The sequence below is a fragment of the Centruroides vittatus genome, unplaced genomic scaffold (assembly GCF_030686945.1).
Source record: "Centruroides vittatus isolate TY-2023 unplaced genomic scaffold, ASM3068694v2 contig_480, whole genome shotgun sequence".
In the NCBI taxonomy this organism is placed as follows: domain Eukaryota; kingdom Metazoa; phylum Arthropoda; class Arachnida; order Scorpiones; family Buthidae; genus Centruroides; species Centruroides vittatus.
In genome coordinates, this window is record NW_027122270.1 from 553,670 (window position 1) to 566,885 (window position 13,216).

At 33.7% G+C, this 13,216-nt stretch overlaps 1 protein-coding gene across 1 annotated transcript in view; it reads right to left on the bottom strand.

Annotated features, from left to right (window-relative positions):
* The window catches only part of LOC136977858 (synaptosomal-associated protein 25-like), a 48,592-nt gene that overhangs the window by 24,284 nt on the left and 11,092 nt on the right, over nt 1–13,216 (bottom strand). The window contains exon 2 of the mRNA XM_067273445.1: nt 10,501–10,595. Within this exon, the coding sequence (XP_067129546.1) occupies nt 10,501–10,587 (87 nt within the window). The 5' untranslated portion in view covers nt 10,588–10,595. The remainder of the gene's footprint in view (nt 1–10,500; nt 10,596–13,216) is intronic.

Below are 13,216 nucleotides of genomic sequence, written 5' to 3' on the forward strand. Positions count from 1 at the left end.
TTCTTCTGCTATTCTCTAGTGGAATAGATACTTAGTACTAGAGTTTCTTTCCCTTCAGACTGAATTTTTTTTTTTTTTTTTTGTATTTGAAAATTCCGAAAATTAGATTTATCCCTGGAAATCCCGAAATTTTAATTCTTTCTGCTTCAAAAATAAAAAGACATACAAATATTACTCACTAAATCATCACAAAACATAAAACAATTATTTTCAGATCATCATTTTTAATTCAAAAATATCACAATTTTTATTCTCGCTGTATGATACTGTATGAACTTCGGAAATTTAGCCGCCCACATTGCTCGCAGACTCGAATCTAAGATTTCATCTATCTTCCATAATGTACGGCACCTTGCTGATTCGTTTTTATTATATATATATTTTTTAAATAGTATTTCAAACGTTTTAATGTATTTTTAGTTATTGCCAAATAAATGATCCAAAATCATTTATTTGACAATATTATATTGAGAACTCCAATGAAGAGAGTGCAACTGTAAACAATAAATTTTTAAATTATTGTGCCAAGGTTAATCTATACAAGTGTGTTAATTGGACATTTATAAATGATGCATTCAACATATAAATTGAGCTGATCAATAAACAGTCGAATAGACGCAAAGCAGTTGTGGACAGAGAAGAGAGCACTTCTACTGATGAAGCGAAAACAATAGAGGAAAAGAGGAAAACTATCCTAGAAGGTACTGCACATTAAATATTTAAACGCTGAAGAAAATACGAATTTGTGCAGTTATTCCTAGCTAGACTATTTTACCAAATAGGAATCATTATCTGAATATGTAATGATGATGTTGCAAGACTTTTCAATGAATACGGAACAGTCTACTCTTCGCATTCAGAACATGACATAAGTCAGGAAATTGCACAATCCGTGACATTAACAGACAGTAGAAACAGCAATACCATCACTGAAAAAAAGATACACTGTTCAACTTTTCCATGCCAAACAAACAGTTGAAGAACTGTAGTAATTTGAGGCAAAAGAGAATGTATCTTTAAACATCATGAATTTACTTGATAAACTGAACACTATTCCTCCAACTTCTGTCGAATCAGAAAGAGCAGTTTACCTAACATTTTTATCACCAAATTGAGAACTTGTCTTCGTGATAGTTTCTTTAAAAAATCAATACTTCTATTTTTAAAATACTGACTGACTTTTTAACGTTTTTGGGTAGAAGAACGATATTGTTTCTAATGCGATCCGTTTTATTTTAATTTTTTGTATTAGCTAAATACATAAAAAAAAAATAGATTAAAAACTGATTTTTCTTTTATTATTTTTAAAATAAGAATGCATATAATTATAATTAAAAGAACATGATATTTAATTTAATAAATATAAAAAATATAAATACGACGTTACAAAGTTGAGACTTTGTCTTTCGTCTTTTCTTCCGCCGTTCACAACCATCAGCAATCCTTAAGGCTTCACAGTCCCTCGGAGACGTTTTGCATTCTTTTACGGAGGCAGTAGCCTCAAAAGAAAGGTCGTCTCCGAGGGACTGTGAAGCCTTAAGGATTGCTGATGGTTGTGAACGGCGGAAGAAAAGACGAAAGACAAAGTCTCAACTTTGTAACGTCGTATTTATATTTTTTATATTTATTAAATGTAATAACGCCGGCCATGTTTCTTGTAATTAAGTTTTACATGATATTTAATGTTTTATTTGCTTCCTGCAAATTAATCTCATAATTTTTACAAAATCATTAATTCCCAGTATTCTCGGAAATGACTTCATTTTTTCGAGAATTCCTGGAATGAAGAAAGCTGCATGTAAACAGAGACCCTATTAGGCACTAACTTTTCATTTATATACATCAGATTCTTAAAGTCCTGCCTTCATTCCAATTTCTCTGACATATAAAATTATGCCTTATATACAAACTTAACCTTTATCGATTTTCATTTCTTCATTCACACAATTATTGGTTTGATATTTATGAATTTATTCTAAACTTTTATTAAATTAATTTTATAAAAATAGATATCTCAAGATTTTATTCAAATTATACTTTAACATTCATAATTTGAATAAAATTTTTGAGGAGAAATCATATAATATATATATTATACTTAATAAAATCAGTTTTTAATGTTTTATTTCGACAACCTTTTTTTAAAAATAAAATTTGTAAATAATATTACAGTTAAATTGATTTTGGTGTTTGTTTACTTTTATTATACTGTACTTTACTAGTCAAACATGTAACTATGGCCTTACAGAAAATTATTATTAACGCAACAACGATGTAATCTATGCGAATGTTACGTGAGTTTAAATGATATTGATTTAAAATGTAATAATGTACGCCATTAATAAAAAAATCTATGTTAAACATGTTTTGCATTGATCTATTAATGTATGATCATAATTAAATTTCTAACGGCTAAATTATAAACAAACCTAATATTCAATGTATAGCTAAAGCAATGTTTCTACTCAATATAGACCTATAAAGACAGAGTTTTTGAATCAAACTTGTAGCTAAGTAATAGCAAACTGATTAGTTTTGGAAGTATGAGAAAAGTAGACATGCTTAACTACAGTGAGGTCAAACAGTTTCAGACAAGCCAGTCAATATTTACTTTCAGTCTATTAACGTGAATTAATTGGATCAGAATGGATAGCTGATCCAATTAAAAAAATTCCCACCTCCCCATTATCACTGACAAGAAAAAGAAAAAAACAGACGGAACATTAAAAGATAAAAAGTGGAAACGATTTTTTTTCCAAAAAAATAAAAAATAATGCTTGATTCCACACGTTTCTTTCTTTGCTTAAAGTGTGGCAATCAGTACGCTATCGGTTATTTGGCTGACTCAATTTTTGCTCATTTCAGATAGATCAAACAGTACCTCAGACGTTAAGGGTTCGAACGAATAAAATCAAAGATTTCTTCGATATAAAAGAAAACATTCTTAAGTTCGTTATTACTCCACGTATCATCGAAAAATAAACAAACAGATACTCGAAAAATAATTTCCGGTAAAATAAATTCTGCAAAATGCTTTTAACCATGAACATACTTTGTGAGAACTTGGCGTGTTTATGGTAACGCAAAATAATATGAAAAGATAAATAATTCCTTAAAGTGTGCCGCAAAAGCTTATCAGAGAGAGAAAGAATAAAGTCTGCTCCATCCATGGCTCAGTCAGAGAATTTGATGAGTGGCCACGCCAACAGCAACTCTGAAGATCATCCTCCATATGCCTATTGGAAATAAAGCTAGTCGACTCAGACCCACAAAGACTACAACGGGCAAAACACCAGCTTCTACCGAGAAACGATCATGAACGCTTGATAGTTCAGTGTCGTACCAGTAGACTACCATTACGTTTTTTATATTTAGATACGAAGCTTGTGGTGACAAGCCCGTATCTAAATATAGAAAACCTAAAGCAGAAGGAATGATTTTTGTTAATTGTGAAATCAGCGAAGGACTATGCGCCATAATTCTACCCATTAAGGAAGATATGATTCTTAATAACATTGGCTTGTATTAGAAAAAAAAATCATATAGTCTCCCACTGTCTATGGAAAATCCTAAGGCTTTGTATCGGATACAAATTTTGATCCTTCGTAACAGTAGTAAGATATTTTACCAGGCGGTCATCATGTCAACCAGTAGGAAATAACAGAAATGCAATTGAAGTGATAAAAATTAAAATAGCATTAATTACATTTACGTTATTTTAATTTCCGATATTTCCAATAATAAAATATTTGTTTTAAATTAATGTACATCTATTTTAAAAAGATCAAAAAGTTTTAGGTCAAAGCTTAAAAATACCCATGATTTGACCACACAAAGATAATGAATGGAACGAATCAATAAGAACAATACTAAAAATGCCAAGTAAAATAACTGATCAAAAATTAATCTAATAAAGAAACAATTAAGGATGTAACATTGATTGCTAACGCCGGAAACTAGTTCTCGTTTATGAAGGACGTCCAGAAAATAAAAAATACAAACGCAATAAAATTTTGAAAAATATTTCATAACAAAATCGAGTGAAGATTATTAATATATGTACAGTAATTATTTCTCAACATAACAAGTACCGTATTTTACGGAATATAAGACGCACTTTTTTCTTCGAAAAATTGCCTCCAAAATTCAGGTACGTCTTATAGTTCGTGAAATACGGTACTTTGAAAACAGAGGTGATTTAATTCAGGCAGTGGTGGATTTAAAAAAATGACAGCCATATAAATTACAAATTAAAGAAGTTAAAGGATTGTCTCTTAATCCTTTTGTTACTGATTTTTTAAAAATCAGAGCCTCTTTTTTAGAAAGATTGGAAAAACTATTATAACCGAAAGACTGCGAAGAAAAAAAGAATGATTGTTAGTTCATATGTATGTAAATAAGTTAGAGTGGCACAGTTAATTGTGACATCATACAAGAGTTTAAAAACGCCGGCGTCGATGAAACTTGTGCGAGCAAGTAAGGAGAGTTAGATTGAGGAAAATGATTTTCTGGCGTTTTTGGTATGACTGTTTAGTTCGTAAGTATCTTTTTGTTTATAAATGTCTCACTTTGTCAATTTCTGTGGAGAATTAATTTTAAGTTAGAGTTACGTTCCCCAATTGTCGGAAAAGTTTCGTGGACATTTGGTTTCGTTTTTTGTTATGGACTAATTATAGTTCTGAATTTTTATTTTTTATTTAAATAACTTGTGTGGTTCATCATCAATAACGTGTTTTTCATTTTTATTAACATCGTGTACATAGTTCGTCCGTTCGTAATAATTTTCAATAAATTTTTATTGACTCATACATAGTCATTGTCTCAAATCGTTCATCCCTGTAGGGTTCGGTTTTATTCGACATAAGGTAACGCAACACATGGGTGGTCTGCCGAGGGAGAATGCCTCCTGGGATATTTTTTATGGGGAAACTTACCTCTATTTAAACGTTATTAACGTGAAGATACCAGAAACTCCAGATGGCCAGACCTTTGGTAGTTGGTGGGTTTCGTGCTTCGCCAGTGTTCAGTGGGTTTATCCGCTCGGCCACAGGTGGGCACTTCATACCTGTAAGGCCGATTTCACTATGACCGACCCAACCGATCGCAAAACCATTCGTTGAATATGCTCATTTCGGTGGCAGATTCGTTACGATCATCGGAACGCGTGTTAGGAATTAACACCGGCAAATCGTTTTAACTTTTCCCATTTTTTAAAAAATATCTTTGTAATCTGCCTGATTTAAAATTCGCAGATATGATCTTCGTTTATAAATTCTTCCAAAAAGTCTAAACTTTGCCATCTTACCCCATGTAGATAATGCTCTTTAATATTAGTTATATATGTTAAATTTTATATGGTGACATAAAATTTAAGCAATTCTGGAAGAAACAGTACAAGGGAAAATTTTGAAAAAAAAAAATAGAAATATATATAAAGTTACATTTAATTTCATAGTTTTCATATCCAATCAAGTCTGATTTTGTAGTTTCGAAGCTCTCGTTGTAGCTCAGACTGTTCCGTCCGACCCGATTACAAATATAACTTTTTTAATCTGTCCAACTGATAATACTAGTCGACCGACCGTTGTTGTCATGGTAACATGACTCGGAGTTTGTCCAGTCGGTCATGGTGTGAAATCGGTCTAAGTCTGTTCAGAAGTACTCAGGGTTCCGACCAACAATGCCGGCGTAGATGTTGGAGAACCTCTATTGATGAGATTCAACTATCGCATAGGGAATTCCGTCTGCCCACACGTGCTTGATTCCATCTCTTGTGGCAACTTTCATATCAGTGAATAGCACAAAAACTGGGAAGTTGTATTTCTTAATGTAGTATTAATTAATCCTAACAGAACTGTATTCATGCAAAATAATCGACTGATGACAAGACTTGTACCTATCTAACAGCCGTAATAGGTTCCAGATAGTCATATAAGCAACATCCATTTCCATTCCCAATCTTGGGGACTGCAGAACTTCTGTTTCAGACATGGTTTGAAATGCCAATTTCTGCTTACCAGCATCTCGTTGCATCTATGCCTCATCGGCAAAGACTTTTGATGGCAAGAGGAAGATTTAGTGAGAACAGATAATTGGTTTTAATGTTTTGGCTCATAGTATGTAAGTTAATATTAGTTCTGGCAAGATCAGGAAATTTTCGAAACCGGGTTGAATTCAGTAGAATTGATGTTTAATTGTTGTATTTTATTAACATTAGCACTTCATTAATATAAATTATAGTAAAATATTATTAGCCAAGATTCACGAATATCCCTGTATCACGTTTTATCCTCGCCAATAAGATATTCATAAACGCTGGACTCTTAGCATTTGAAAACTATCGTTTTAACTAGTTATTTGTTAAGATAAATTTCCACTAATTTACACGTAATTTTTAAAATTTAAAGAAATGAAGCGTGGCCTGATTTTTTTAAAAAAAAATCCAGGAATGATAAATTGGAACAAACATCTTAAATGCAAGCATACTTGTGTGTGTGTGTGTGTTTGTTTTTTTTTCTACTTTTAGTTGGAAGTAAACAGAATGACAATGTTAAACAAAAAAACCGCACTGTAGTAATATCGCCTTCATTGCCTGCTCAAAACTGGTTTACCAGATACCGGTTTTATTGTCGGCATTAATTAATATTACATTTAAATGATTAACATATTTAATTCAGTCTTACCTAATATTTATTTGAAAATCAACTAATTTATTTTTTTTAATGTTATCCTGAACAAAACTTACATTTAAGAAAAGAATATATTTCTTACAATTTCTTAAATGTGAATTCGTCCCGGCAAATTTTAATGTAAAACTTTATATTTTCAACAATAAATATATTTTTTAAATAAAGATTTATAACTTCTAAAATTTCTTAAAATTATGATTTAAACATGTAAAATGATAAAAAGATTATGCAATTCAAAGCAGAATGTTTAACAGACTTGAAATAAAATTCACATTTTCATTGTTACTTAAAAATATTTTCTTTTCGAAGAAAAAAAAAGTACAAATTCAAAGTTTGAATATTGTAAATAATTACATCATGAATCCAAATATAATACTTTTATAGAATGAAATGAATCGGAAACACGCAATCTTGCATGAAGTTGAAATACAAAAGCTATTAAAGGTTAAGGGCCGGTTGCATTTAATCTTGAGATTAAAACTCACACACTTTAATCTACAGAATTCTCGTCGTTGCACGAGTATAAATCTTTGGGATACACTGACGAATCAGTTAACCGGTGGATTTCAGGTGATTGTTATTTTGCTGATCTACAGAAATTTTAATATGGCCGACCAGTTCCTATTCCGATACGTCTGTGTACGTCCTTTATTTAGTCATTTAAACAGTTTATTCTGATATTAGCGAAATATTTATTAAGAAAGATCTTATAACTTGTAAGGAACTGAGTCCGAGCGTTATTTTTATTTTATTATTTTTCGTTTTATTATATTTTGTTTGGGGCTTATGTTTTAGTTAAGAGAGTGGTGGGGAACCTTCGTCCTATTAGTAACCAAAAAAGAAGATAATAAACCAACTCACGAAAGAACGAGCGCCGTAGGAAAAATCACGCGCACTTGCGCTGCCCAGCGGAAATAAACAGTCCGCAGAAAAAAAATGGAGGGGGGAATCCCCACACTCACTAGAAAAGAAATACTTACTAAACCGTCATAAAACATCCCAGAAAATTGTGTGCTAAATACTTTGTAAACGGTTTATAAGATTTTGTCGGAGAATTGAAGCTGCCAGAAAGAAATTTGATGTTAGAAAATTAAGTATGTAAATAAGGGGAGTAACCCAGCTGAATTGTGACGTCACCTCTCAGCATAAAACCAGCACGCTAACCGAAGACGATCGAGGTGTACTACTGAGTGAAAAATTCGAGGCAAAGTCCAGAGTGAGAATTAGGCGATCCAAGGTGTTTAAAGAGGAATTCGATTTGACGATAGCGAAAGGATTGAGGAAACAGGTTACTAGTATAGTGAGGTAACGGATAGACGTTTAGTTCGTAAGAGATTTTGTTCATAGTTCTTAAGTATTTGATTTGTCGAATTTTCAAAGCTTAACTTAATCTTAATTCCCCTAAGTAGCTGAGTTTTATTGTCTAGTTGACTTGTTGATTTTCTTTAATAAATTTTGTTTTGGATTATAGACAATTGTACATAGTTAAATTCGATTTACTAATTTAAATATATTTGAAACTTTTTCTTTTGACTTTTATTTGTCGTTATTCTAATTTTTTCGGTGCACGCGTAAAAGCCCAGCCCTGGCAAACTAATCTCGAATCCGCGTAAAGTACCTGTTAGGTTAACGGAAGTTTTACCGGCCGCAGTAGTATCTGTTTCCTAAGATACTAAAAATAGTACTTTAAAAACTTTTTTAGAGATTGAAACCGATTCTCGAAACTTAAAGGCTACAGTTTTAAGTTAGGAGTCAAGTAATTCTAACAATTAATTTCACTTATCAAAATGTCGTTTTTTAAAATATTTTATAAAGTACTTTATATGTTGCAGTATGCAGGGTGTACATTACGGCGCACGCGGGTGCCGTCGTCAAGGAGCGCCAGAAGATATTCCAAATTAAGTGTCTGATTTGAACTATGAAATAACAGAAAAATGGATGAAACAAAATATTAGGTTGAAAAAGTAAAAAAAGCTGTAACGATCAAACTGTTAACGCTTGCATTATATATTTATATGGATTTATAGCAACGGTCTGCAACCGGTGGTCTGCGGACCATTGATGGTCCGCGAGAAAATTTGGTGGTCCGTGGAGAAATTTGGACATTGATCAACTGAAGGTTACGCGAAGTATTACGAAAGAAATGCAAAATGCTTAGTTACTTTTTCACTTATTGGGGGTTTTTTTAATTCGAATCTAAAACCAAATACGAAGCGACTACTATCAATAAATAATAAACAATATTGTGAGTGCGATTGTCATCCTTCGTGGAAAAGCCCTAAGCATCCATAACTTGTTTCAAACAAGCAGCAATGAACTTTAGGCTTGCATTAATTTGTTATAATTAAACACGCGAGTTTCATATTAATATAGTAAAATTGAACTTTTATGAATCATTGTTCTACAGATTTTGTATTGTTTTTAAAAAAATTTATGATAGTGGTCTCGGGATTCAAAATTTGAGTTTAGTGGTTCATGAGGCCAGAAAGGTTGCCGACCGCTGATTTATAGTATTGCACTGCGAAGTGGCTTTGGCAGCGAGGAATAAAGTTGTACGGACTAATATATAACAAAGTTCCAGACGTTCATACTGTACAAACTCAAAGGACTTTTGATGATGATAAAAAAAGGGGGGAATTCGCGGTATATTTGCATTAATTCGTAAGGAGAGCGAATATCTTGGCTGCGGTGTTGATAAATGTATTAAGATTTAGTGAATAATATTTTCCTATATACTCCAATCCGTCCTACGCTTTCGTTCACTCGAAGTTTCTCTCCTCCATCCTGTTCACAATTGCTCCGTGTAAGGGCTGTTTCACACTGTCGCCGACTGGTCCGACCCGACCGATCCTATAATCGGACCGACTAGTAGTAAAAGAATTCACACTGAGTACGATTATGTCGGTGGCCGACTCGTAAGGACCAATCGGAACGCGTCTTACAGATCAGAACACTAGCCAATCGTGGTAAGTTTTTCAATTTAAACAGAAAACATGGCCGTCTTTATAAGGTTGTCGTCGTGTTCGCGGGCTAACGACACCATTTTAGCATTTTTAATGTCGCTTTCTCTTGTAAATGAAATGTACAGTCCAGTCGGTCATAGTGTGAAACAGCCCTTAGCTATCTTACTTAGCTATCGGCCAGTTAGCCGAAATATTCTATCTGACGGGTCATTGTAACTCGTGCAACGATCATGAATCTTTTAATGGCAAGGGCAAAATTTATTCTGCAGACAGTTATCCTGTAACCGGCAACAGGGCCGGATTTACCAATCCAGGGGCCCTGGGCACAAATTCGGTGGGGGGTCCCCCCTTTAAGAGTAGGCAAATTTGATGATTTAGAAAGTTTACCCAAAATACTGTACTTTCAATTAGATTTGAACTAGGAAGTTGTAAATTTCATTTAAAAATAAGGTTATTGTAAACATACATATATTTTATTGTGTAAAACTAATTAGGTATTTTTCAGTTAAATTAAAATATGTGAAATTTTTTCCCGAAATTTTCCGATGTGTCATAGGTTTTTTCCCGGGTTTGGTTTTCTCTGCCTGTTGCCCTCATGATTAGGCCACACTAGGCTGTCGCGGTAATAGAAAAAAAAATTGTTTAAACATAATTTTTTTTTAGTTTTGTGGGTGCCCTGGGCACAGGCCCTAAATGCCCTTATGTAAATCCGGCCCTGACCGGCAACTGGATTCCCTAAAGGATGTAGCCGTTTTCTATTGATATTTCAATTTAGTGCGTTGTGATGAATAAAACTTATCTTAAGCTATGACTTTTAGTTTATTTTAAAGTATAAAATAAATTATTACCTCATCTGTAACTTGGTTGGCCTTGAGATGCAGTTGCTCCAACTCGCTGGGCTCGCCATTTACCGCTGGTGGAGCAGGAGCAGGCATTTTGTACCCTGAAATAGTAATCAAATCATTACACATACAATAGTAACAGTTAAAATGATATTCATAATCTTTCTAATGCTATTAAAATCATTTAAATTTCAAGCTTTAGTTATAAATATTTACTCAATATTTTAAATGATATTAATTTGAAACTTTTTATATATTTTCAAATTAATTTATGTAAAACAAAAAATTTCAAACAACTTCTAAATCAATGAATAACAAATTTCAATTAGTTTTATCATCTCCGTTAGATAATAAAAAATAAGCTATGAAATTAATATATAAAAAATGACATGACCAACGACTAAGGCTAGGACGTCTCGGCATTTAAAAATCAAACGAGCAATTAGTTATTGTTGCATCGTCACAATGCCGAGCTGCAATTTTTAATCATAATTTTAATTTATTTAAAATACAGTCAAACCTGTTTTCATGCGGGGGATAGGGACCGCATAAAAGAAAATGCATAAAAAAAATCGCGCGAAACTTCACGAGTGGCTATAAAAAATAGTTTTCGCAACACAAAAAAATATTTTTTTATGCGGTGAATAGGGACCGCATAAAAAAAGTCTCACGTAGAAAATAACTCGAAACCGTACGAAATAACTAGGAATTGCCTTTTTAACTCCTTGGGCCTTTTTCTGCAACACCTAATGGGGAAAAAATCCCTAAGAATTTTAATTTTTATATTAATTATTTCCACTTAAATACGAATCTAACATTAAAAAGTTAAAATCATTTTTTAACGATTATTTTTATTTGATAAATATAGCTGCAGGAAGTGTTATTTCATTTAACAAGGCGTGAAATTTCACACCTGCAGTCTAAAGATGGAGGGGAGCTAACTTACCGCATCTGTTCAAATATAACATAATATTTATGGTTTTTATGCTATTAAAATAAGAGGGAACCGAAATAAACGTATGAGAAAAAAATTTTACTGAATAAAAAATGAAAAAACCTGCTGATGTCATAGAAAACAACCAATAGAGTTTTTAAAAATTTTACAGGAGTCAATTATGTTCCAATTTGATTGAAATTTTCATATACCGCACAAATAAAAATCGCACAGAAAAAGACCGCACAAAAACAGGTTTTTTTTTTAACTCTTTCCGCCCTGTGGGCACTAAGAGGGCCTCTTTTAGTAGGCCCATTATGGGTTCGGCCAGGCCCACAATGGGGCGACCGGGTGGTGAGGGACGGGGCCCGACATATCCGAACGGACCACCCCCCGAAAAATTCCTGGGGATTATTCGACCCGTTCGGATTCGATCCCGGGTCCCCCAGAGCGGTAGGCTGCCACCTTTACCGCTCGGCCATCCGGCCGTCCACAAAAACAGGTTTGACTGTATACGCTTTACAAGTCTAGATGGTAGTAGTCTTGCCCTTGTACGTCATACTTTTCCTGTTAACAGTCATGCCGGTCATCTAACTCCGTTCTGGAAAAATTTTTGAATTGAAATCACGTAACTTCCGATCCAGACCGGACGTTCGTATATGATTAATCGAAGCCTCCTAAGCTTTCCATATCCCGCCTCGGCTGTTATATAGATTACTCCATATGGAATTTCAGGACTAAGTACACAGTATATCTGAACTCGGGACCGAGACGAGTTCAACGGTAGGCCTACCCTACTTTTGGACCGGAGACCAAAGATAAGAAAGTTACCAGATTAACGAATTCTTGCCTTTCGCAGTGTTTTCTTTTTTTAATAGTTTGCACGTTTTCACCGCTAGATAGTACTACAAGCAACTACGGTGTCTTCTATGTAGAACGCAGCTTAATTTTCTTTTTTCTATTGGTTCGCTGGATGCGCTGCTTGCAGTTCAGTATACGTTTCAGTTTTTTTTTCTTTTGTTAAAGAACTACCGTGAATCAATAACTAGTGACGTTAAACACTCGGCGGCCTGCCCTCCGGAGGTACGAATAGTCGAACGCCACCTAGTAGAAAAAACTAAAATGGCGTAGAATGCATTGTGAAAGGCAAGAAATCGTAAATATGATAACTTTCTTATTTTTCGTCTCCGATCCAAAAGTAGGGTATCGTAGGGTATACCCAGTCCCGAAATTCCATAGGGAGTAATCTATATAATATCCTTGGCGTCTACTTTTATGTCTAACTTCGTTCTCGAGATTAAGGAAGAACAGACAGGCGAATAGCCAATGGGAATTTATAGGTATGCAATTTATAAATTGTAGCCCAATAAATAGTTATAAAATCATACGTTATTTTTACTGATTTTAAGATTACTGGTATAAAATAATCGCCGGTATCATTCTATTGAGCAGCAGCAATAGTTAAGACTATGTAAGGTCAGAACCGTCACGAAATTCGCGAAAATTCGGTTAATTTAGAGAAAAATTTTAATTGTTTAAAAAGGCAAGGAAAAAAATGTTTGTAGTCGGACACCCTTTTGTTTATATTAAAAATGAGATGCAGAATCGTAAATCGTAGAAGGAATGTCGTCCTATGATCGGTGAGAGAGCGAATTCAGCTTCATTTTGACCTTTCCCGCGCTCCGGTTGGGAGTCCAGTTACGCTTAGTAGCGAGGGACCAGTCACTTGGAGAGCGTGGACGAGGGAGAACAACAAACAGAAATGGCCGATCGAAAGACGGGATTGAT